General features: G+C 32.1%; 1 protein-coding gene and 1 pseudogene across 2 annotated transcripts; both read right to left on the bottom strand.

The window, feature by feature from the left end:
* Positions 1 to 2587: 2587 nt before the first annotated feature.
* On the bottom strand, positions 2588 to 3770 carry LOC112999580 (uncharacterized; annotated as a pseudogene).
* Positions 3771 to 4167: 397 nt separating this feature from the next.
* Positions 4168 to 17310, bottom strand: LOC100780514 (phospholipase D zeta 1). Of its 2 annotated transcripts, none has more exons than XM_003546322.5 (20): positions 16828 to 17310; positions 16102 to 16203; positions 15828 to 15952; positions 15593 to 15734; positions 14582 to 14752; positions 14278 to 14451; positions 13590 to 13832; positions 13335 to 13451; positions 12137 to 12276; positions 11858 to 12007; positions 10527 to 10683; positions 9895 to 10428; positions 9416 to 9526; positions 8983 to 9129; positions 8697 to 8894; positions 8521 to 8622; positions 7590 to 7721; positions 7444 to 7509; positions 4771 to 4832; positions 4168 to 4675 (listed from the first exon to the last, which is right to left on the bottom strand). In XM_003546322.5, the coding sequence occupies exons 1-20, from the start codon at positions 17077 to 17079 to the stop codon at positions 4429 to 4431; spliced, it is 3372 nt and encodes a 1123-aa protein (XP_003546370.1). In that variant the 5' UTR covers positions 17080 to 17310; the 3' UTR covers positions 4168 to 4428. The 2 variants fall into 2 exon arrangements, with proteins under 2 accessions (XP_003546370.1, XP_006597736.1); XM_006597673.3 differs by having other exon boundaries at positions 15828 to 15927; positions 16828 to 16855.
* Between the last annotated feature and the right edge of the window lie 10355 nt (positions 17311 to 27665).

Here is a 27665-nt window from a genome sequence, read left to right as displayed (position 1 = left end):
GTATCAACATTTGTGCTAGATGCATGCATAGTACTCTACTGGTTGAGAGTTGCAATCCAAGAGCTCATTGTGATACTTATAGTGACACCAAAACTGAATGCATGTTACTTGAAGAAATAGATGGAGGGAGTAATTGCTGACATTCCGAGACTTTGTAGTGACAAATTGTGGGTCAAGCCATAGACTTTGATGCACCAAAGATGCATGAATTTAAACGTGCAAATTCACTTTCAAAGGCACATGATTTTCAGTGCAGCAGAGTGTGTCTTGGCAATTCCTCTATAAACAGAGGAGGTGAAGTGCAACACAAACACAAGCAAGAAGCATTTGAGATCCTCACTTTTAGAGAGAAATTGTGAGAGAAAAATAGAGAGATCCTTAGAAAGAGTTTTTCCTAAGAGAGAAAATTTGTTGTTGTGAGAGAGATGTTTCCACAAATTGAAGATACATTGTTGTTGTATTTTGTATTCCCATTATTAGTATAGTGGAGATTTAAGAGGCCTACGGGTTCCGTGATTTTTCTTTACTCACATTAAGAAGGTTTTTCATGCTAAAAATTTATGATGTTATTACTTTACGCTTCCGCATTAGTGCCTATTTTGAGTTCACAGAGGAGGGAAATTATGATGGCATTTCTCAACACAAATGCCTACAAATCACATCACTAGCAAATTGAGCAGTATAGATACAAGCTTTCTGCTCGTGCTAGAGTTGAGAAGTCAGCAATGCAAGTAGAGTAAAAAGGGTGCAACTTTGTGACTGCTTTGGTAGACATTATATTTTTATGAGATAATGAAGTTAAAGGTATTGAATGCAAGATAAGAGTTCAGTGTACATCTTCCAGTGATTGCCAGATAGGAGCATCTACCAATAGTGAATCTATGCAGGGAGTTCATCTGGTTCCAGGGGAAAATGTTGGACTACTTGAAAGAACATCTGAAGTTGAGGCTTTGAGCATCAAAACGAAATAGAAGCTAGAAATAAAAAAAAAAAAAAAAGAGGAAATGATGGAAATGATCTATTGATATTTAGTTCCGGACAAGGTAGAAGCTGTTAGATTTTTCTCAACAGTTGCAGAAACTAGGCAGTAAGAAGCCTGAACCTTTGAATAATGTGCAGGTTGCGGAACTAGTTGTGGGTCATGATTGTAGTTTCTTGAGACCTGATCATGAAATTGACATATTGGAAGGACAAAAGTTGCTTGATTCATGTTTGTTTTTCACATGTAGGATCTTACAGTTTCCAAAAAGTTACAAATTTGTTTTTCATGTTGTCGTATCTAGTCAGGATTTCTAACCTTGGTTTTTTAGTGTGGCTTATAACCTCATAAATGTAAGACACATCAAATTGCAATAGATGTTTCTATTTCCTTTATTGATAATTCAAAATTAACATTTTCGTGTCTTCCACAAATTTTGGATTCTTCTTAAATAACAGAATCCTCCATCTAAGACTCGTGTTAAAGGTGGGAAGTACATAACAATATGCAAAGACATATACATGTCTTAGACACTTACTTTTAAAAGATTCAAGGAGAAAAATTTGATTGTGGCTGCAGGCTGGCCATCAAATAGAATTATTGCCCATTTATTTTTCTATGGACTAGTACCTGCAAGAATTTGGAACAGGTCTCTGCAGCAAGTGATAAAGCCATATTCTAAATTTACTGTTCGTTTGATTGATCCTTTGGAAGGGATCTGGACTCTGACAACTAGGATCTAGTGCGTAATCTTTATGATTTAGAGCTCCCTGAAAAGGACATTTTGACCTGATAAGAAAAAATGGGAGCTGTTGAATACATGAGTTTGAATTCCTTAAATAAGTCTTCTCCTAAATCTTTTATACTAGACCATATCAAGTGATCTATTTTGACAGCCAACCTTAAAAATAACAAAATGAAAGATGAACAAATAAAATTTACTTTTATATAATAAGAAAATATATCATGACACTTTTACAACTTAAAAGAGTTTATGACAGGAATACACATGAACAATACCAGGTAATGTATGGATCAATATTCAAAAGAATGCCAGAGCCAGGGAAAGTGTCACAGCTTAAGCAATACTGTGTTTCAGTAAGAGGTAAAGGTGATGCTGAAGGTAAGAGCTTATTGCTTTGCTATTTCCCTACAAAAATCTAGATAACACCAACATAAGACCAAAACTTCCTGTTTCATAATATATATCTAACCCAGTACATGTAAAACCATGCAAACTGGCAATAGTAATGTGCATTACTTCTTTTTTGAAAAAAAAAAAAATTCTAATCATCTCTTGGACTACCTAGGATCATATTCATTACCAATAACAATACATGCATACTAGTATCTTCCTTGGTAGTTTTGAGAACACATGTATACTATTGTCTTTTGAGTAATCCTCACTTATAGTTGCTTGTTTAAGAACTTAGCAGGTCCATATTATAACTTCAAATTATAAGAGCTCACGTTAATAACTTGAATGTTGTAACCAATTAAGTTCTTATAGCATGAAATAATATGCATTCTTCTAAATCAAATATTTCGTTGAAAACCACAGGAAGAAAATACCTGGGATGTTACCAGGCACAGCCCAATTCCATTCGGTTAATGAAATTGATGCATGGAGTCGCGCAATTCCATTTGTTGAATGAAACTGTTATATGCTGAGGTGCTTATTGGGCTGACCCCGAATCCTTTAAAGACCTGCTGCGGTAGTAAAAACCTTTCTTCGTATAAGGGTTGAATCATCATTGCAACTTCAATTTTGAACCTTGTTTGATTTTTTCCTCTGCTATTTAAAAAAGGCATATCATCTTAGGTCGTACATCACACACGTGATCTGATTCAATTTTGACATGCCAATGATCTATGTTCATTTTGACACTGTCATTTTTACCTTCACCGTCATCGTCACTTATAGTGATGTTAGCTTCAATTGTTTCAAACCATTCACGTCCATACTTACCAAGGATGAAGCAGAAAATGAAGCCTGCCAGAGGAGAAGGTGGAGCAGAAGAGATATCAATAATTATATAATTCTTTGTTGTCATATACTCCAACTACTCTGGAACACTACTTCCTGGATACACGTAAAGAACTTGATAAGAATGAAGTTTTTTATCATAATCTTTGTAATTTTCAATATCATCGTGATTCGCTGTAGAGAGGTGCTGGTTTGCAAATTTCATCACATTGATTTGTGCATTCAACGCAATGGACTCAAGAGATTGTTGATCCAACTTCAAGCAATTCAAGAACAGAACCTTTTTCCTGTTTTCCGCTAGTTGTTCAACAGCCGCTGAAGGAAACAATACAGTCTTAAGGAAATGGGGAAGCTTTGGTAGAGTTTGAAGTGATTTGCAGTTTCCCACTCCTAGAGTTTTAAGGGAAGAACTGATATTGAACTGTTTGCAATAAAAACTAAACTGAACTGTTGTATGATTCAGTTTTTTCAAATTGAACTGTTTCTATTAAAAATTGCTAACCGAAGAGTTAACCAAAAAGAACTGCACACGGGATAAGCATCAGAAAGTGCAAGATAGCCTTTCTAAACCACTGTGACCAAGACTTTAATATTCATAAATCACAATCTCTACTATAAAATCATTATTTTGATAAATAAAATATATTTAACTTTTGACATTCGTAGTATAAGAAACGTATTCTAACATAAATCATTGTAAAAATGAGAAGCAAAATTAAAATAATGTGGTGCTTTTGTAATTAAAAGTGAAAATAAAATAAAAAATATTTTCTGAGTAAATGACATTTGATATACCTGGTCCATGGTGCATTTGACATACTTTATCTTTTTACTCAATAAATGGCCCTTAAAAACTAATCGGATGTGACATATATAAAGATATTTTTTTATCTTTTTACTCAATAATATGCAGTCAAATCATTTTTAAAAGTGAAAATAAAAAATTATTTTTTTTCAAAATAAATGGCCCTTAAAAACAGATCAAACCAGTTTAGATCAGTTCAGATCAATTCAAAGCAGTTTGGACCGGTTCAAAGGACAGTTCAGAGAAGTTTAATTGGAACCGCCTCAAACAATTTGATTCAGTATGCCCGAATTGTAAATGCAAGTTGGAACAATTCGCCACAGATTAATTTGGTTCGAATTGAACAACCCTAGTGGGGGAAAAGAAAAATATCTGATAACAAATATCGGCGTTATATTATTGAACTGATTTTTTTTCCTATAAAAATTAAACTGATGTTCTTTTTACAGTGAGCAGTTACAGATACATTCTTTATACAAGAACATCGTGATTATACCCTGTCTGCCCCCCCCCCCCCCCCCCCCCCCCACCCCCCCTTTTCTTTTTCTCACTTGCAGAATTGTAATAAAAAGGAATTCTGCAAGTATTACATTACAAATTCCCTGTAAAAATTGAAAAAGAAAAAACCCAAGATGTGTTATATACTCGCAGACATCCTCAATGGAAAACTTGAGTGGCGTAGTATTCGCTTTCATTAAAAGCGGGTCTTAGACTTTCCTGACACATGAACTCCAAGGGAAAGGAGACGAGATGACCCTTCAATGATGCTAATCTCTCCAAGGGATCGGTGTTCTTAATGCCTCCATCATGATAGGACTCTAATTTTTCTGGGGCTATTCCTAAATCAATGGTTGTGTGACCAATTCTTTCTTTCCAAAACGCCACACTTTGTCTGAAAGAAAATCTGCAGAAACATAAGGTTTAAAATAGATGTTAGTGCAAGACAATGGGGAAGTTTCACCAAAAGATGTAAGATGGGCGATAATTATTACAACATACCTGGTATGTATCAGATCATTAGGTACGCAAGAAAAGACATCCTGGTAAATTGTAGTATTTGTCTGTAAAACGTATCCAAGGACAATAATCAGTATTATTATTATTATTATTATTGAAGTCTCATTTCATGTTCAGTTATTCAGAAACAGCATAAGATCTAGGGTATTCAATCACCTAGAAAATATTTGGAAACATAAACAGAAAGAAAAGATGATCTATCTGAATCATTTACATGACTAACCGCTTAAAACGTAGAACATCCAATCATAAATCTCTTGTACAACTAAATAGTAATGCGACCTAAATAAGTCCCAAGGTGATTGAGCTAAAGTGTAATCTGACAACAATGTCAGACTCCTGAAGCAAGCATTGCCCCCTAAAAGGGCTTTGGGAGAGAATGGGTAACTGTAAAATTTCCATGCCATCAAGTTCAAGCACATACTATCGACCTGGGTCTTTTAGCAGATCAGAGATGTCATTTCCAATTGTCTTTCATTCCCCACACTAAGGACTGACAGTTAGATTTGTTGGAAAATCATTAGCAAGTTAATTTAGATCTTAAGTCTGTCCTTTTAATGATTTCGACAAGAATTTTTCTCAATTTCCCTTTACTTTTAACTTAGAAGACTATCCTCCATTTGATCCAACTCTCCTTAGTCCTTCAACTTACAAGGGCTTCTATCAGTCTACTCATGCAGAGAAACAACTTAAGGGTCTACCATATTTTCTTCAATTGCTTCCTCTATTTTTACTATATGCTTTATTACTTAATCCTATCATGTCTTGTATGTCCACAAGCCACTAACCCATAACAGCCTCCTCATCTCTTCAACACTGAGCTTATGCTCTTGAGGACATTTTACCACCCGACATTTAATGCCAGATAGCATTCTCACAGTGGGAAAATTTTCTTCGCAAGATATTTCTATCACAAATAACATCAGTGGACTCTGACATTTCTCCATTTTACCTCACCTAACTTGAATTACAACTCCCTCAATATCTTTATTTGCCTGTATAATACATTCAAAATACTCCAAACTAGTAACTTGGAATAGTAAGATCCTCAATTTTTAAGTCTAAGCTAGTTGTCAGTGTGCGCCTTTTTACTTTTCAAATGCTCCATTCCACTTCTATTTAATCAAAAACCATGTGCTTCCCAAGCTTTTCTCAACAACTCTAGTTTACATTTATTCCCCTCTCTTGACTTTCCCATTAGCATTATACATCTGCAGAAAGCATGTTTGTTGAATTGGCTCTTTGATATGCTTAGCAAGCACATCCAAAACTAAGGTAAAAAGATAAGACAAAGTAGACTTTCGATGTGATCTAGGCAATTTTAAGTGACCCCAACACTAGCTGTAACCCTATCATACAAACACTTTTGTTCTCTAGAGCCTTCCATAAGACTTCTCTTGGCACCCTACCATACACCTCTCCCACGTCAAAACATTAGTAGATCTTTCTGTTTCCTTCAGTGCCTCTCCATCAATCTTCATAAATATTGCTTCCATTGTTAATCTGGCTATAGCATAGAACAAAAGTGGTTCTTTGAAATGTGAGTTTCTTGTCTTAAAATCCATTTAGCTACCATTTCTCATAATTTCATGGTATGACGGTATGGCTCATGAGTTTAATCCTTAGGAAGAACAACAAAAGCGGGGGGTGACCCTGCAAAAATATTTTCAATTTTGGAACTAATCACTCAAATGATAATGAGTAGTGAAGTGATTAGTATTTCCTAAACAATGAATATTTTACAAGGAATTCGTTTCCTGAAACTTCTCTAATCTTCCCTGCCCCTTTTTCAAAACGATTCACTGCACTGCCTTGCACTAATGAACACATACCTTTTGCCGATAAATCAGTAATTGAGAGGGCAGAAAATATATTTGAACATTTTCTAATACAATCTATGAAAATACAAATTAGAAGACTAGATGATATCCTCCTAAAATAACAAAAATGTTTTAGAAAAGGTTAAATTGCAAATACCCATGTTAATGTTAACCTTAAATTTTTCCTGAATTGCTACCTCAAGTCTTAATTTTTTGTGGTTTACTCATTCAAACTTTTAACATTTGACAATATACAATTTTTTCTTTGTAGTTACATTATTTTTTTTTCCAAACATATCATTGTATTTATTTCATATTTTCCTAACCAAATACTTTCTAGCATTAAGAAATTCGAAGTGAAGTTGTACGAGACTGTGTTGTATGAGACTTAAAATTTTAGAAATGGTTTTCAGTTACTAAAAGTGTAAAGTTGAAGTGGGAAAATTGCCAAAGCAAAAACATCAGGGGCAATTTGCCAAAAGTTGAAGTAGGTAATTTACTACTTGGCCAAAATAACAAAAATGAAACGAAAAGAAACCTCAAAAAAAACACATACAAATTGAAAAGGCAAATCTGTATCACAGCTACAATCAACTCTGGTCTTCAATCCTAAACTTGATGGAAGGGCAATGATATAATCAAAAGGGCAAAGGCCACTTTTAAAAGATAATTATTTATGTAAAAATTAATTTTAGAAGAATGAATTTCACGAATCAAAATGTTCATGTAAAAGTAATTTTATAAGAATATATCCCTTAAAAGTTAAAACACCATTTATTCATATAAAAACAGGTCAAAATAGCAATGAATATTAACATTCTATTTTCTTAATTACCTTTGCTGTTGCCATCCAAATATCCCTGTAAGTAGATTCAACAACTGGGTCCATTATTTGATTGACCTAAGGAAAATATATTAAATTAGCCATTACAAATCAGGCACATGAAACAACTACTCACTAAAGAATGAAAAGTCACTAACCTCTCCTATAGGGAGACCCAAGTGTTCAGACCATAATGACAATCGGAGGGTCAAGGAAAACTTTCCTGCTTTCCAAGGCTTTCCATCCATATAAGAACCAATAAACTCTCTGTCTTCTAAAACTATACCAATCTGAAATCCATATGTGGGATGATAAAAGGAACAGAAAGGGGTACAGTAATTATGCATTAATAAATTACTTTAAAAAGTCAAATATAAGTTAAAAAACTACAGCAAATAGTAATTAACAGACCAATCTATGTATTCAATACACAATTTTAAAAGTGAGAAAAAGGGTGTTGGCAATAAGATATACCTGTCAGTTGAAATTATTCTTTCATTAGTTAATATTTTATTTTAAGGTGTTCCCTCAAATTTGTGAGCATCACATTTATGTCAAACTGATGATATGAAGAAGGAAATTCAAAGTTTATCAACATCGAGGATTAAATTTGCAGTCTAAAATTTTCCAATAAAATATACAGACAAGAAAAGCTAACTAGATATCAGTTGGATTAGGAAATAGTACATTCATGTATCATATGATAAAATGCACTTGGTGTTCGAGGGAATTAGTAATCAGGAAGTTGCACTCAATTAATATAAGTCAAGGAAAATAGTCTCCACTAAGTCTACTAAGAGTCTACGTATATGAATGCTATGTATAATCTCTAATTCTTTATGTACACAAGCACGCTCTTGAACAAGAAAGCAGTCCCGTTCTCAATTCTCTCTAAAACATTTTATTCTATCTTTCTCCTCTCCCCCTCTAAATTCAACAATATCAACTAACTTGTTTCTGTAACATAAAAATTAGCATTGATGAAAATTAATTCAATGAAGATTCATAAAATGAGATAGAGAATGTAGTAATCTAAACCCCTAATCAAACTCGTGCAGCATATGAGCAGAAAAGGGTATGGAACTGTACCTCAGAATCTCTGGAGCCAAGTAAGCTCCTATCATTAATATTAGCAGATCCAATCAAAGTAATACAATCATCAACAATCATGATTTTACTGTGAACATACACCTGCAAAAAGTGCATATCATTAAGCTGACTGAAACTACCTCTGTATATGACCATAGACAGATGCGAAAGAATACCTGGCTGGTTGCCACAGGGCCACCATTAGAGAGTCTACCGTAAGACCTTAGGCCATAAAAAGAGATGTAGTCATGTATTTTAGAACCAAGAAGTTCATAAAGATTATGCAAGATAGAATTCTGCCCCCGGCAAATGGTTCGATACTGCCAATGCATTATGGCCCTCACGGATGCTGCACCGCTATCATCAAGACCACCCTAGATAACTGAGAAATCAGTCTAACATTCATGCAAAAGCAATATTTACAGTGTTGAAACAGAATAAAAGAATAAAATTAATCGGAACCTGGAAGCCAGGCAGGAGAGGTATGACAACTATAACCCTGAAAGATTTTTTGTCATTGTAAGCTCGCATAATCCGTCGATATAAAGCTTCTAACACACGATTCCGTATCATCTCATCTCCAGAAAGACCCGAGATAAAAAATTGATTCTGGAATATGCTCCCAGAGATGAAATGGAACAGTCAGAAAAAGGTCCAGAACAGATTAAGGATGTGACAAGTATCATTTTAGTTACTTTAGACAATAACTACATGGTATCTCAGGTAATAAGTATCCATGCTCTTTCATACTTAATTTCAATCTATTAGCAGGCTTTTTAAATGGATTTATTATTATAACAATGTAAAACCACTTTTGGTATAATCATCTGCAAAACCATCAATCTTCAAAAAGTTGTAATTCAACAGAGATATACGGAGGAAGTTTATTTAATACCTCAATGTAGATGAAGTATTCAGCTTTCTCAATAAGAGAGCAATAGGCATTGTGGATGCTCTCTTCAGTTTGACTTGTTCCAGCAGACCATTGACTTACGCTCCTAATAACCTATCAATTTGGTTATTTTAATGAGAGAAAATACAACAACCTATGTTGAAAAATTGGCAGCATAAAAGTGACGAGAACAAAAGAAATAAGATAATGTAATGCACTGTCGTGGAATTTAATAATTCCAGCAAGATAAAATATCACTAATTTCACATGGATTTTAGTCTTTATGTTTTAAAAAAATGGATCAAAGCCAGGGGTTACCAAAAAATATCAGGCTTCTCTCAATAACTAATATTTAACGACAAAAATAGCATTATTACATTTTAACGAACCTTTGATGAGATGAACATATAAAAGGTATATGACAGAAAAAATCGTACAGGTCAATGACAATTATATTTAAGTAGGTCATGAGAGCAACACACTTGGCAACGACAGGAAGCAAGAGGACCAACTTGTCCTGATTCTTCAGCAAAACCTCCTTGGTCACCCCGTTCTTGTGTTTCCCACCATTCTGGATTTGTACTTTGTAAATCAATATGAGCCACTCTATCAAGAGACATTTTCTCACGATCATGCTCAGAATCTAGATCATCTACAAAGCCCTTCATTGGTGTATCTGGGCCAACTGCTACAATTTTGGCCTTCCGGAACGAGAATGGAAGACCACTGCTGATCCTTCTTGGCTTGTCAAGCTGATGTGAAAAGGAGATTACCCCATTCAATTTTTGGTCTCCTTCATGAGTATCCAACCCATCAGACTCCTGAGGCAAAAGTAGAGGAATATCTTGGTCTTGGGAAGATGAGGAAAATGAATCTTCTCTCTTGAGAACTCTATGATTGTCAATGTTCCTACTTGCAATCTGTATCTCTCTGCTTCTTCCCAAGTAATGTGGAATAACCATATGATGCTGAGGCATAAGTAATGGAATTGCTTGCTCATATGGAGCTTTGTTCCTCTGATGTTAATAAAAAAAATATTATTTCCTATTTTGGGAATATAGGAATAGGACCAGAATGCTTCAAGACTTCAATGCAACTGCAAAATAAGACTAACCTTGGCATAATTCCATCGCTGAACAAAGTGCCTAGCAATGTCACGGCAAGGTGGTCCCCAAAGGGCACAATGAACATCATGCCAAGGCATACGAGGATATTTTTCACGTTCTAATTCATCTTTCATTGTATCTTCCCATGAATTAGGTTCAGATTCTCTGTCAAAATTGAAAATGAATATATTACTAACGTTCAGCAGGAAAGAGCTGTCTATGATTAATTAATGATGAATGACATCTTAACACATTCAAAGTGCAAGCTTGCCAATTGTTTTCTTTGGAATTTCATAGATATTTATTGTAGCATATCATATCTATGTGTAAAATGTTAGGACCAATCTTAGGAACTAATATAGAATTGTATACCTGTATAATTAGGATCAAATCATTGTAATTAATACTAACACTAATGTATATAGAGATCATATGTCGACTGTCTACATACACTATTTTATCCCTAATCAGATTGTTCTTGGGATTCTTAAGTGTTTTCCATGTCAAATATTGCCTCTGCTAGAATAAAACTGAAAAGTGAATTAAATGAAGCATTGAGGTTAATTTGAATACAAATGGGAAATGCACTATATGAAACATCAACAATATTATTTCAGCACCTACACACATACATATAAACAACTACCACTTTTGGGGGGAAAATCATATCAAACTCCTGTCTCTTCCTCTCTTTTTGACCAAAAAATTGCTAGGTGTAAAGATAAGCATAAGATTTTGGGTGTAGAGGAACATTTTCCATGAGACATATATGTTCAATTTTAATAACTGAAATCTTTAGAACTATAAATTTTTCAGAATTACTTATAAAAAAAACATGTCTAAATAAAAATTATAAAACAAGATTGGAAAGAAACAACTTAGTTCAAAAAAGCTTTTTCTTTCTGGTTTCTGATTTTGCTCCTTAACAATGCTTGGTTGGAGGGGAGGAGAAATGAGGGGTCAAAATCCATCCCTCCCAATTGTGTCTCCCTTCCAATATAAGAGGGATATGGGGCGGAGGGGAAATAATTTATAAGTCTTGGACTGTGTATAGACTAAATTGTCCTAAGATTTTATTTTCCATCCTCTACCCTAGTAAACCAAATCAGGAGACCCTCCCCTCCCCTCCTTTAAACCAAAAAAATGCATAATATAAGCAAACATTTTCTTACTACTCTCTAACAACAGATTTTGAGCTACTACTGGCACATATACACTCTTCTATTATTTCTCCAAACAATAGAAGTGTGTATAACAGTCTTTCATCAATTTCACAGCATGGCCAAACAAACTCCTACAAAGCATCTTTGTGATTTTATTTTCTATTCACAAAAATTACCTTGGGTTATAATAGTCTTTTCCAGGCCAGATTAGAGGAGGGAAATCTCCCACTTTATGCTCAGATGTGTCATAACGACCAAAGCATAAATCCAGTCCACCAATAAAGCAAATATGATTATCAATAATGACTAGTTTTTCATGATGCGACCTGTGTATAATAATCACAAACAAATAAGAAACCACAAAAGTGAAGTATAATTGATAATGTTTGATAAAAAAAACATAAGTTTGTTATAAAACCATAAGACTAAATGCAAAGTTTTGGGTAATTGCATACCACAGGTAAACACCAGTAGAAAAGTGGTCAGGATAGCGTAATACCCTCACATTCTCATGAATGCTAAGAAGCTTTTTCTTGCTATAAACACTGTTTATTTTCAAAGCAAGAGCCACCTCTTTGTAGAGAAGAATGTAAATCTGCATTAAAAAATTCATGTAAATCTGCATTAAAAAGTCATGTAAATCTTGACACTTACATGGAAATAAAGCAATTGGAACATGCATTGTCCCAGTGGCATACATCACAGCTGAGTACCTTTGTAACTACTTGATTATCATAAGGACTGTACTGATCAGCTATTAAGTAATAAAATAATTCAATTAATCTACTCTCCATTATGATATCAAAAACATTTATGGAAAACTACAGTTCTATATAGTATGTACCTTCAACCAAGAAAGGGGAGATCAATAACAGAATTTTGTTGATCCATCTTCACAAATGTCAAAGTTTGTACTATGCTATGCAATTCAAAGAATCCAACAAACCGTCATCCCTCCCTACCTAATTACGCAAAATCCATGGATTTTGGCAAGCATATGGTACAAAGTAAAAGCATGGACACTGTGACACAGCAAACTTTTTTACAAGTTTCAATACATAGCTTAAATGGATTTGAAACCTTTGTTGAAGCATCCATGCTTCATGCACTTTGCAATGACTCAAAGTTTAGAAAAGAAAAAAAAATGTTGAAACAAGGTGTGCATACAGAAAACTGGGAGAAGCAAAATACACCAAAAATTTAACTTGTTGTACCTAAAGTGAAATTTAGGCCAATGTCCAAGGGTGAAGACAAAATATTCACTTTGTAAGATTACAAGGGGCAGTCACTCAATGTTCAAACCCTCATGCCACACACACATGCACAAACATATCTACAGGTCCACATCCATTTGCTTCAGCCAAACCAGGGTTCAAGTCAGGTCACATATTGGGCAACACCCCAAACTAAACACAATACACTTTGCAATGAAAAACAAATTCAGGAACAGACAACAAGTAGTCGTCTGGTAAAAGACACAACATTAATACATTAGAAAGCAAATGCAGATAAGATGACTGAAAGCCATCATCATACTAAAATCCTTGGAATGGTTGTAATTATCTCTTTAAACAACTCAAAAACAAAAGTAATTAAAAAAATGAGTCTCTTAAAATGGCAAAGCGTTGTGTAAGAGCTCATATTAAAGGTTACCTGAACCCCTTGCTTAGCTTTTGCTTCCAACAAATTATCAAGCCTTGACGAAGCATGAGTGTGGAAAGGTCGCCGTAGGTACAGTTCTGGGCACAGCCACCACCCACAGATAAATATCTGCATGAATCTCTCAATCATTGAACAGAAACTTGAAAATAATCATTATTCTCTCTCGCTCACTATCTATCTATCTATAGGTGTGCATGTATGTATGTCATGAGTGAGCTTGAATGTTATGGCACTGGAAAAACAAACCTCTGATTTTGCAGCCTCAATTGAAGAAGCAATGGCCTCAAATGCTGCTCGTCCATCAATGAACCACTGGGCTTGACTTCCATCTTCGACTAGGCCTCTTGGAGGAGCAAATGAACCATAACGGTGAGGATGACACCAGCCTTCAGGAGGCCTGAGTCCAGCATCATTGATTGCAGCAACCCAATCTTTAACTTTACTACTACTTTTCACTCTAATTCTGATGCTCCGGATTCCACAAGTCACCTATAATACTCAGTTAAGTGTTACAATTTAAAAAGGCATCTTTCTCTGTATAGTATCATCATACATCTAATAACAACCACAAATGGCTAGTAATTACATAAGAATAAAACTCAATTCGGTCCTTGAAAGAATTTTGGAACATCAATTTGGTCTTCAAAAGATTATTTACATCAATTTGGTCCTCAAAAGAAAGCTTTTAAATTCCAAAAGTTACTAATTACAGGGATCAAATTGATATCATTGACCAAATATTATAATTTGAGCATCAATTTGATGTCACTGATCTTTCAAAGACCGAATTGATGTTCTGAAAAATTTTGAAGGACCAAATTGAGGATTTAATCAAGATATGATATAAAACCAACAGAAAGACCATATGAATTGGTGTTATTTTAAAGCACATTACTACGAAGCAACAATGGAGAAAAAAGAGCACCCATCTCACCTTGAATGAATGGCGTAAAGGATTTCGTTCCTTCATCTCACTCGCCAGTGATAATCGACCATCCCCATTCCCATCTGAGGCAGGCAGTACATCAAAAACAATGATATCCAGAGGCTGTGTATCGAAAGGATCTGCCAGCAATGCCAAGAATCCAGGTTTCAGTACAGCCCATACCTGCACATATAAAGACAGGAAAGTTCTAATAGAAAGTTCAACAAAATATAATAAAAGTTACCAAAAAAGGATTGAACAACACCAAGATAAGTGAAGCATATTAACCAACTTCAAAAGCAGGATTCTATACCTTTTGCCAATTGTCATTACAGCAACTAAAACAGTCAGACAAACAACACTTTCTGGAATCATCATCCTTCTGGATTTTGGGTAGATGCTTCACCATCACATATTCTTCCTTCAGCTTAGGACCATATTCAGGTGAAAAAGATAACTTTGATACCTCCAAAAACTTGCAAACCTAGAACATAAAATTTCTTATAGTAAAAACAAGCGTTTAGTGACCATAAAATAAAAAAACCACAGTTTCAACTAGAAATCAAATGGAGAAGATCAAACATCCAACAAAACAGCTAATAAAGAAAACATAAATAGGCATGCATGGACTTCAACTGAAAATAAAATGTTTTACAAATGTGGTAGCCAAAAAAAGTGGCAACAATTTGTTAAACTTCAAGCCTAACAGAACCAATAGGCAGCCCAGTGCACAAGCTCCCACCATTGTGGGGTCTTGGAAGGTCTTATACATGCAACCTTAGCCCTAAGAATGGAGAGGCTATTTCCAGACTAGAACCACAACAAGAACCATGTCAGCCTTATTTGAAACAGATTCATGATGTTAGCCTTCCCTGCCAAATCTGGTAATCAGATGCATGGATTTCACATGCAAAGGTGCAGTGTCTTGGCAAACTTGCATGATTGATATTTATCAATAACACTAATATCCCAGAGCGAGTTTTGATGCAATAGTAAGTCACTAGCTTGCAATCTAGTACTAATTAATTCTACTCATGAGGAGTTTGGGTGTGTACATTTGACCCACGCCACCCTCACTATGGTGAAATCATCATGCATCTAGCTTCCTTTTAATGAAACTAATATCCAAAATCAAGTTATTACATTGCCAGTGTAGTAAAGAAACACAACTACACTTTTACTTAATAAATAACCCTACCCATACCATCAAAATATAACATTCTATGTATATCAGAAATATCTGACACATGAACTGACAATGAATCGATGAATGTTTTCTATAACATGATAAACATATTTTTAAAAGCTCGTGCACAAAGCATACCTCATGAGAGTTCACAATACTGATATTTCCCAGAAAGTGATTCAGATATCCTTGCATTGCTCTCTTTGCCCTGTCTGCAATAGAATGCTGTCTTCCCAAGGCTGGCCGTATAATTGGCAGAGCAGCACTAGATGGAACATCTCTGCACAAAAAATCAACTTATAGGATATTAAGACCACAGAGTAACATGTTGCAATCATTGAGTGCGCCACAGAAGTTGCACATTGGGGATCACCTGTCCTTGGCACTTTCATGAGTTTCTTCAGTATGCAACGGGACAGTTTCATCATCACCTTCATCGTCATCTTGCACCATAGCAGTGTGTTCTCCAATTCCTAGATTTTGAAGCCATTCTTTAACCTTTAATATAATGTTTCAGTGAACATTACATCAAAATCCAAACTTAGCTAGATAGAAATGATATCACCAAAAAATAATATAATAAATGCACAAAATCCATTCATATATAAGGCAATCAACCAAAAATCAATATAAACAACATTGCTCACCTGCTCTTGCTTCTCGTGGATTTCCTCAATAAAGGCACGTTTCTTTAGCGAGAAATGCAAAATAAATACTTGATGGGCTTTCTTTGTTAGCTCCCACTTGAACTGGAATGCAAAGGAGACATATAAGTACCCTCCTGTAGGAAGGAAGACTAAAAGAAATAAATACTCAACAACCAATGTTGTTCTCCCATCCAACCATCCAAGCCACAGGCCCACAGCGAAACAGGCAAGGCCAATACACGTATAAAAATATTATTCACACCACAATTTATTTGTTGTTGTTCAAGAAAAGAATTCTTACACACACTTCAACTCTAAACAACTACAAAGCTGGTGAACGCCAAAAGTGAATGCGCAAAAGCAGAAACTTTTGTTTGGGGAAACTAAAATTAAAAGGAAAAGTCAAAAGCTAACTAAGTTGAAGTCTTTTGTAGAATACAAACAAACTGCGGAAACGTTGCATCATGCAGTTCTGGCGTCTTCAAATTAAACCTTCTACGATAAATTCGCCAAATACATACGTAAGTACGTACAAATATACGCACACATAAAAACGCAGCGTATAAAGAAGCAATCGGATTCAAATATGGGATGATTAGGATCCATTTCCTCTGGATTTCCCTCGCTTTTTGTTCACACAATTGGCTTCAGTGGTTGCGATCAGAAAATTTTCTTTTTTTTTTTGTTGAGAATTCCAAATTTACGAAGAGAGAGATGGCACGTTACCTGTTTGTACTGAACCTGAATTGTGTAAGAGAGTTGCATGGGGCTGATGTCGCTGGCGTCGGGGCGGGAGACGGAGACTATGGAGGCTTTCGGCAATTCCTCGAAAATCCGATTGGCCTCGGCGCCGCTGTGCCGGAACGACGGGACCGAGGACATCTCCTCGGCCGCCGCGGCTGGCGGAGACGACGGCGGAGACGATTTCATTTGGACGTAGCGGGAGCCGCCGCCGGACATTAACTGCTCCGTCGCCATTGGAATTGAATCGTCGTCGGCAATAGAGAACTATGCGGAAATCGAATGCGACAAGGAAGAGGTGATGCAACGACGTCGTTGGTGGTTTCGGATCCAAAATCAGAATTCAGAGAGAGAGAATAGAAGAGAAGAGAACGCTAGTTTTCGTGAGAAGAGGAAAATAATACGGAATAAGAGTTTAACTGTGAACAAGGCCAAACGAGTCCGCAAGTTTGATTTCTTCTTCACTCGCCTTCTAGTGCTTACCATTTTCTTTTTTAAGAAAATTATTATTTGTATATATAATACATTTAACTACTAGTCATAAAAAAATAATTAAAATACGCTATTATTCTTAAATATATTTTTATCCCTAATCCATATTCGATTATTGTATTTTCTTTTTAACAAATTTTTGTTTTGCGATAAATCTCTAATAAAATAATAATTTTATTTTTTGTCATGTGTATTTATTTTTGTTCGTGATAAATTAATAAAGTTTATATTTGTTCTATGATAAATATTTTTCATTTTTTATTAATTGAAACTAAAATAAAAATTTTTAACTTATTAGAAAGCATATTCAAAATATATTAATTTATTAGAGATTAAAAAAAATACCAATAACAAAAAATAAAAATATTTTTTATTAGAAACTCAACACAAAGTATAAATAAATAAATAAATAATCAAATATTTACTAAAAATAAAAATATATTTAAGCCATAAAAATATGATGATGCAATGTTATCTATATCTCATTATATTATTCTAAAAATAAAAATGTCCAATTATTCATCCTCGTGTTGATTTTCAATGTAATTCAGACTCACTTTTTTTACTCTATTTATGTCTATTGGTGTTGAAGTTACACAAGTTTAGACTCTCTTACAAAATTCAGGCAGTGATTCGAATTATGGAAGATCTCTTGTTATCGTAAATCTTATCTTCTTAATTAACAAATTTTTATATAACAACACATTTCTTCACTCATAAGTTGAGGTTCTGAGAGACATTTTGAAAGTGAGTTTGGTATTTGGTGATTAGTCGGTTTAGATCATTGGTAACTTTAAGATTCACATAGTTCAATCTAAAAATGAGAAGATACACAATTCTTCAATCTTAAAAAAAAAGATAAATAAGACTTAAAAGACTGAATAAAAAAGACATATAACATATAGTTTGACCTAAAATTTAAAGAATAATGATTCAATAAAAAAAATGATAAAATTTAGATGTAACTCTTATAATATTTTTAGTATTACTTTTTAAATAAAATTTAGATGAAACTCACAAAGAAAATTTGCTGAATATCGGTTATTAAGGTTGTAATCCAATAATTGTATCAAAATCATCTAAAAGATTGTATCCATGTTTCATAAAAAAGAATGTATTTTTTAAAATTATGGTGATTTAGAGGGAGACTATTATTTTTATGTTGTTTGGATACAATCTAGAAGTTTTGAAAAGGTGTAGAAATAGTTAAGCTGTGGTTTTAGGAGTGCTAATATGTGTTTTAACTGTAGAATAGTTGTTTGATTTAGCGTTCACTGATTTGAATGGTAGGTAGTTGATAGGTCAGAAGACGGCTAAAATGAAAGAGTGTTGCAAATTGGACCTCTTGCCTCTATGATGGCGCATTAATTGGGATTAAGTACGTTCTTTTGTTTGTAGTGTTGAATGGTGGAGCATTTGACCAAAACACCAATACTTTACTTCAACAAAATATTTGCCCATCTTGTGCCATTTATCATCAAGAGTTACCAAACACTTGGCGCAAATTTAATTTAGTAGTATGAACAAGGCATCAAAGAAAAAACAAATACAACATTAAATTATTAAAATATATTTTTGTCTTCATCAAAATATTCAAAATTCTTCCTCAAAAATTTATAGTATATTTATTGTGTTCACAAAATTAAAATATATCTATTTTTTTATTCGAAGTAAGATTTGGAAATCCAAACTTATGTACATTATTTTTTATATCGATCATATACATAAGTATGTAAAAAAAGTATAAAAATATCATATATATATATATATATATATATAACTAATATAAAAAAATCATTATTATTTATTTAAATTTATTTAAATCTATGTCTGAGTTTAAAAAATAACACATTTCAATTTTATAATAATAAATTCTAAATATATTTTTATTTATGAGAAAAAATATATTTTATTCACATTAAATTTACTAGCAAGATTTGGTGTTATTTCATAAATACAATATTTTTATGTTATTTTCAATGAAAACACAAGTGTACTAGTTCATCCATGAAATATAATACTAATATCTCATCCAATCTAGATAAATAATATTTCTTGTATTTTTATTATAATTAACGTATAAGAAAAAATATATATCTATAATTATCATTTTAATTTTTTAATATAATATTAATTATTTTAGCACGATGGAATAGTAAATATTTTTTTCCAGAAAATAATAGTAACTCTAAAAATGATAGTCTATAATACTTTAAATCAACGACATTTCTTTTTGGACAAGTAATTTTCCCTCTTTCGTTGCACACGTACTTTTCCATTCTCCATGCCTTCATCAACCAGACAGGAAAACGGTCCTATTAAATTGATCTCCACGGATCCAAACTCCAATGGTCATCTTTCTTCAAGATCGTTACATCCTTTTCACAAAATGTCGTTATGATTAAGGAATTAAAAGAATAAATTTTTTTATTAAAATGCATAAATTCTATTATTTATAAAAAAAATTATGTTTTTCTAACATTTTTATAATAAATATTTTCTTTTTTTTAATTAGTTTCTTAAACAATATTCTAATGATTAGGATTGTTAGTTTAATTATTTAGCAGGTCTCTAAATTATTTATAAGCTGATGAATCTAACTAGCTATAAACTATAAACGTATCAGATTTTTCTTAAACAAAAATCTTAAATAATTCAGTGACAAACAGATTAATTTAACCAATAAAAATGTTATATGACAAAATTGTTAAACATTACGAATTCGTATTAGAAAAAAAACTGTCATCAAAGTCATCATAACTGATTTCTGTCTAGTATCCTTATCTCTTTTTTATTTTTTTTAAATTATTATTTAACCAATAATATTAACACAAGTTAGAAAAAAATTTCATAATACGCATACATAAATAATACTAACTCAATAGACAATTGTTTGCAATATTTTAAATCAATGAGGCATGGACAAGTAAATTGTCCGATTTGCACATGTACATCCCCCTTCTACATAGTTCATCAACCTGACAAGAAAAGCAGTACTAATAAATTGATGTCCTTGGATCCATACTACAAAGAAGAAAAGAACATCTTTCTTGTTACCAAAAAAAACAGAACATCTTTCTTGATCATCATTACACCCTTTTCAGTTTTCACAAATTGTGTGACCATCATCAATCGTTTTAATGGCATGTCGATATGTGCAACAAATAGAGGAATTTAAGCTTTCGTTCTTGAATAAGTTAAAATTCCTATGATGGGTAACATATTTTTCATCATTCTTATAAAACATTTTTTTTTTGTTTTAGATCTTTGTTTTTATTTTGTAGCTCTTTTATTCTTATAAGTCTGAAATAGATCACTTTTAATCTAAGTCAATAATTTCACTAATTTAGTACTAACTCGCTATAATATGTTACAGAATAGCACTGTGTACTGTGTAGGCAGATATTTAAGGAGACGTGAAAGGTAATATTAATATACATGGTTTTCCTGTCGATTAAAGTATAAATGTATAATAATGAGAAAGTTACACATCTTATTTAAAATATATGTCAAATTTTGCAGGCAGAGATATATATGTTGAAGGGGGGCACTTGGCACTTCTCTTCATGATATGGTATCGGTGTTTATGAATGACAATGTTGTCGAATTTCTCTTAACTTTTCAAAAATGTTAATGGTATATATGTATCTTCTAGAACTTTAAGGTTTCTTTGTTTAAAACATTAACAAATTGATATCGCATATGACATTATACGTATATTTTTTTTTGTATTTTTACTTTTTTATTTTTATTTTTCCATATTTACGTATTTTGAAATTATGAAATACATCTCCAAAATCAAAGAGGATAACAGAGTTATCCAATTTTTTTTTCAAAAAATAATTTTCAAAAGTCTACAATTATTATTTATTTAAAAGATACTTTCACCATAACATTTAGCTATTAAGTGAAGAGATATGTAAACTAACTTTAATTTAGAAGAATTAAACGATCCGTAAGTAAAAGATACATAGACCCTTAAAAGATACTCAAAATAGCAAGTTGCATAATCTATGAAGTGTTTATATTAATTATTTTATAATTGAGTCCTATTATTATTTAGTTTTAAGTTTAATTCTTGTAGCTCCATTAAATTCTTGTTTGAATGACTTTTTCAAGGAAATTTGGCAAACAATCCTAGCTAGACACTTAGACATTTCGGCAGTTATATTGAGAAAAGAAATAAGATGGGTTGAGGGTTTGACGTTAGATTAAGACGAATCCATCATGAGACAAAAACCAATGAGTATTGTGAGAGTAAGAAATAGAATGAGCATATATAGCCATGAGTGTGTAGTGTGAGAGTGGAATTATAATTCATCTGTCATCGTTGGAAACTAGGTGAATGTGTTGAATGTTGATCTGCGAAGATGATACTCAATACTTCAACAAAAGAAAAAGAAAAGTTTGTAAACAACATTTGATTACCATTATCTATGGATCAGGTTTTAGTAAGGCTCTTGGTACCATTGATCTGTGTTTGAAACATATTGTACAGCTACACATCAAAGTACCCTTTTATCATATAGCTACATACAATGGAAGTGTAAGCACCTACCTCACTTTCAGCAACTATCCAGTGTCTGAAGACACCATCTGGAGGGAAAAGTTATCCATAAGAAAATGTCTCTGATTGAAAAGTTTACCTATTATAGCATGTCCTGAAAATATAATGTCACGTTCTCTTAATCCTTGTTTTTATTTTTCAAACAAGAAGATAAACACAATGCGTTTTCATTAAGGAATGAAAGCAAAAGAACCACTCAGATCGAGTTTCCCTTCACTCAGGGTATCTTTCAAAACAAAATACTAATACTAAATCAAATTGAAGTGTTTAGATAGCAATCATATTGTTACTCCTCCCTGTACTCATTTTCAATAGTATTTTATATAGATAAATCATAAATAAATGTCCTTCCATACTGTAATAGGTCACAATCCCCTTGAACTTGATGGTGCCACAAGGTTGAAATTGTCATTAATTACTGTTCTTCACTTGGTAGGGATGGGCTGACCCAAATGTCTAATAAAAAGCCAACACGGGACTAGGGCCTCTTGGAAGGTACTTGCTACTTACAGCCCCTTTTCACTAAGTACATCCACAATTCCCATGTTTATATTTTAATTGTCCATTATACCCTTTTCTTAAAGAAATACACCCCTTAATCGTTTTTCGCTGCTACAATGACTAGGGGTGGATCCAAGAGTGTATCAAAGGAAGGATCAAATTTTTTCTTTACGTAATTTTTTAAATATTTAAGTTTTAATAAATAATAAATTTTAAAAAAATATTTATTATTAATTTTATGAATAAAATTAGAGATATAATCTACTAATAGAAAAAATTTAAGTAAATATTAACTCAAAAACATATTTTTCTTATATATTTTTTTATTCTAATTTTTTCTCTCATATATACATAAATGGTCCAAAAGGAAGGGGGAGGAATTGGATTCATCCTAGATGATGATGGTAGTGACAATCATGGTGGTGTTAACAATGACAATCATGATGATAAATGTGACAACAATCATGATAGTAGTGTATCTAATAACCATAGCAATGATGATGACAATGATCATGGGAGTGGTGAATATGTACAAGATGATAGTAGTGATGAGTTAATAATAATTTTAAATATGAGTAACATCATAATTGAGATCTTTTAAAAATTTGATGATCACATGATTTTAATAAATTCTTAAATTAATATCTTAATATCTAAGTCTTTCATTTTAATTTAATATTAGTAATTGTCATTCATACTTAAGAATATATATATATATATATATATATATATATATATATATTGCATGTGTATGAAGCCTATCTTATCTAGTTAGCTAGTTTGTTTTTCTAACCCAGGACATGGAATACAAATCATGCTAATTAACCCAACATGATAAAAAAAGGTAATAAGATAATGTAATAATATATTATTTTGGTACATTAAATAAATGATTAAAACAGACCAAAATAATTTATCTTATCAGATCATATATTACATATTTTGTCTATCAAATATGTCCTTAATATCTTATTAAAATATTTACTAGCTCTTCAAAAGGAGGTGATAAATAAGTAAATCAGTTTTATAAATAACAAATTCTCAATTGAAACTCATAATGTTACATATAAAATATAATTTATACTTGAAAGCATAATTCATTTCGCCTGCCACTAATATGTAGTGCATATTTTTGTCTTATTTTCTTCTCTTTTGCTTATAGCATTGAAAGACACCGGAATCTATTGCGTTTGAAAACGACCGTTAGAATAATTTAATTAAGTCGTTTTAGTGTCACTTTAATATCTAGTATATTAGATATTGGGTCCCACTAATGTTCGGGGGTGATGAAATTAGGGTTTGGTTCATGCACCTTCTAATTATCCTTTTTCTTTTTTTCAACCAAAATTATTGAATTGTATTTGTCACTCGTTAGTGTGTCTCGCATCGTCAACCCAAAAGCTTTACGCATTGATCCGCAATAGTTCTAATGCGTGTTCAAAAAGATCTGCCTTTGAAAATGTTGATGAATGTAGTACTTTTGTTTTTCAAACGTAAATTTCGCCTCTCTGGTAGAATGCATGAGGGTGGATATAGAACATCAACCCACGTCGCCTTCCCCTAAAGAATCAGGTAGACATAAGTTAGGTTTAATTATTCGTATTCAAACGCACGGTTTCACTTTATATATATAATATAATATCCAAAAGAAAAGCCCAAATAGATCAAAGGTGATTGTTGAGATCAGCTTATTTTGTTAGAAAAAATTTATTGGGTCCATCGGTCTATCTCTGGTGTATACCAATTGATTCTTCCTTTCTATCAACGATGCACTCCTGGCTTTAACTAGTCGGGTCGTACTTTCAGTATTATATATATATATATATATATATATATATATATATAACAATCATTCCCCTCTATTTTTTAAAAACACCCAAGACCCCCCTCTCCTAATTATTTCCCTTCTTTCAAGAACTCACCTCATCTCTCAAACTCTCCCTTTTTTTCTCCATTTTACACAACCTTTCACTCATTTTTCTCCATTATTCTAAAATTCATCAAATTTTTTACATTCTTATAGCACTCTCAAGCATCGGAAGGTGGTTGGTGTAAAAAGAAACACCACTCATTTCCTTAAAATTTATATTTGATCTCTTTAAAGTAAATTTATAACCCATTGACTTAGATGAGTATTTTATAGTATAGTTTAGTTATGGGTTATGTGAGAAGGGTTAGAAAACAAAGTATTAGAAATTATTGTGGTTTCCTCAAAACCCTATGTATTTTAAATTTGAGAATTTTATCTAATCTCTTGTTCTTTTTATTTTAAATGCTTAGATCTTGTGAAAATACAATGGTTGATCCTCCCAAGGATATTAGAAGATATTGATTGCGTTCTTTTTTGTGTGAGTAGCTAATTTACTTAGCGGTATTTTTAAAATTCTTTTTAGGAGAAGCATGTAAACTCCAAAAATATATTCTTTTGTCATCTTTGAAATTCTAGGAGTACTTGAGAAAGAAGTAAGATGTTTATTTTCGCTTGATTGAAATTTATTCTTTGAGATTTTTTATAAGGTATTTAAGAATGGATATTGGATTATTATTTTTATTTATTTATTATGAGTTTATGATTGATTGTCGTTCGCTACAACGAAAAGATAATGTAGCTTATGAGTTGAATACTCATAGTGTATATGTTTTTCGTTTGCTACAATGAAGAGATAATATAATCTACGAGTTAAACACATAGTATATATATGTACTTTATTTATGTTTGCTACAACGAAGAGAGAATACAACCTATGAGTTGAATATCCATAATTTCTAAAGATCTGTTCACTATAATGTATCATACAAACTAAATGTCGTAGTTCTATAATTATCATTTGCCACAACAAAGAGATAATGTGGTCTATGTGTATATAGTAGAATGAAAGTTCTTACAAAGTTATTATTCTTGAATACAAGTTTATATGTAGTTTTAAAAGTTTCAAGGGAGTATACAATAGTTTCTAAAAGTGAATTGTATTTATTTCACTTTTATTTAATGTCATTTAAATTCTTTTTGGATATAAAGACTCATGCTATGTTTGTGCTCTCTTCCTGTTCACTTTGTATTTTATGTCCTCATTAAGTTTTTGTGACTTATCCATTTCTTTCATTTTTTTTCCTCAGATACATAGATAGTTAAGTAGCTAATTTCTTGGGATTTGTTGACTTACCCATGAATTTGTTGATCTTTTTGGTAAGCCTCAATTGCATTTGATGGAGAGTATTTTGTTATGACTCCAGTATAATGCGACTATAGGGATAAGAGTAGGAATAAATATAGAGAAAATCTCTTTATTTTGAGATGTAGATGATCCTATCTTATAGATATGTTTATGGTGTAATCATGATGCTTTGAGTCACTTTGATGATTAGTATATATGACCAACATCACTATTAATTGATATTTTGGATAGTATGTCAAGAGCTTATGCTGGGGTATGTGGCTTTGATATGTACCGATTGGATATGCATATATGTATATATAAATTTGTATGGATATATGATATATTTTCATAGGTTATTCAATATGAGATTTATCCTGTTTAAAAAAAAAACTCTGCTGGATTTTTTATAACCCCTTTTGGTTGATATTTTAATTGTAATTTAGAGTAAGATACTCCTAATCTAGCTAGGTTAAGAAAATTATAATATGTACGCCGATCATGGTCCAAGAGTGGATTATAACACATATCGTCATATACGTACAATGTTTACTTTTGTCGTTAAATTTAATTATAAATTCTTTTTTAGTTCGTACACATTTTTTAATTTGTTTTGACTATTATACATATATATTAGTCCTTATAAATTTGGATGACAAAAACTAAAATAAATTAAAAATGACATACGTAAAAACTAAAATGAGTAATTTTTAGGTTGTTCTAGTAGTTACAACAAAATTTCACATTGCTTAGGAGTTGAAGCTAAAAGTCGTTTATAAATATTTTCTTCTCTCAACCTGAGGGTCTGTCCTAACATTTTGAGGGGCCAAGACAAAACAACAGATATACAAATACTGTAAAGTTTAAAAATATAATCATTTCCTTAAATTTAGTCTATTGTTGCTTTTGGTCCCCAAGATTTAAATTTCTTTTTATAGTCTCTTAATTTAAAAAAATGTTCTTTAGACCCTCCTATTGTAAAATATAGGTTTAAATATAATTTTGGAGACAAAATGCAACAATTATCCAAATTTAAAGGATCCAAAATATATTTAAGCCTATTGTAAAATATACATAAATATAATCCAGTTCTCCTATTTTACCAAAGATGTAGTTTTGGTCTCCTTATTTTAAAATAAAGATATTTGATCTCCCTATTTTAGAAAATTCATAATTTTGAACGTATCCTCAATTTTTCTTATATTTATTTCTTTTGTTTTTTACATTTTAATTAATTAAATCATTTTTTATAGTAGCTTAAATAAATATGTTGTGTCTAGGATTCAATTGGACCAAAATAAAAAAAATAAAACATAGGCCTAAAATAGGAGAATAAAATGTCTTTATTTAAAATCGAGGGACCAAAATCACATATTAAGCAAAATAGGTATGCCAAAATTGTGTATAAACCTAAAATATAAACATATATTTCATTAAAAAATACATAATTTTCAAAAGATTTAAAAATATTTTTTCCTCACATTAACGTACTTTTTTTGGGTCCCCTTTAATTAAGGGCTTAGTGTGGTCACTCCTTTAGACAACCCTCAAGGTCCGACCTGCTCAACTCATCAAGATGATTCTTATAAGAACAAAATCATGACGGTCGACTTAACATTTAAACAGATAATACCTTAAATATAAGAATTCTAATGATTCAAGCAAACTTGAGGTTGAAACATTAACACTAGAAAAAAGATCCAAAAATTATAACAATTAATCAAATACTACGCGGATAATAATATTTTGGATACAAAGGCCCTAATAATATTTGCGAACTTAAGGTTGCAGCATATGTATAAGAAGTAAAACATAAAGAGATTACAAGTTTAGATATAGAGATTAAATTAAATGAAAAATTAAACCTAAATAATATTTCCCATATCATTGAATTTAACGTTTAAATTGTCCTGGTTACATTTCATGACGAAGTTTCCCTTAAGTTCCTTCAGTACGGATATTAACCTAGCTACTAGAAAGTAGTGATTTTCTTAAATAAAATATTACGTGCACATTCCTCTATCAACCATTTTTGTTCATACTTGACATGCTGCTTCCTCTTCACTCTTCCCTTTTATTCATTGTTCTTCCAGTTATATTATATTCTT

Source organism: Glycine max, chromosome 15 (assembly GCF_000004515.6).
Source record: "Glycine max cultivar Williams 82 chromosome 15, Glycine_max_v4.0, whole genome shotgun sequence".
In the NCBI taxonomy this organism is placed as follows: domain Eukaryota; kingdom Viridiplantae; phylum Streptophyta; class Magnoliopsida; order Fabales; family Fabaceae; genus Glycine; species Glycine max.
This window is presented reverse-complemented; position numbering and strand designations above follow the sequence as displayed.

Bases quoted from the DNA above. Each gene is read 5' to 3' on its own strand.
- LOC100780514 (XM_003546322.5), bottom strand. From the start codon at position 17,079: ATGGCGACGGAGCAGTTAATGTCCGGCGGCGGCTCCCGCTACGTCCAA. The intron at 16,204-16,827 runs GTAACGTGCCAT...TTTGCATTCCAG, and splicing joins TTCAGGTTCAGTACAAACAG to TTCAAGTGGGAGCTAACAAA. The intron at 4,676-4,770 runs GTATGTTGTAAT...ATGTTTCTGCAG, and splicing joins AATGATCTGATACATACCAG to ATTTTCTTTCAGACAAAGTG.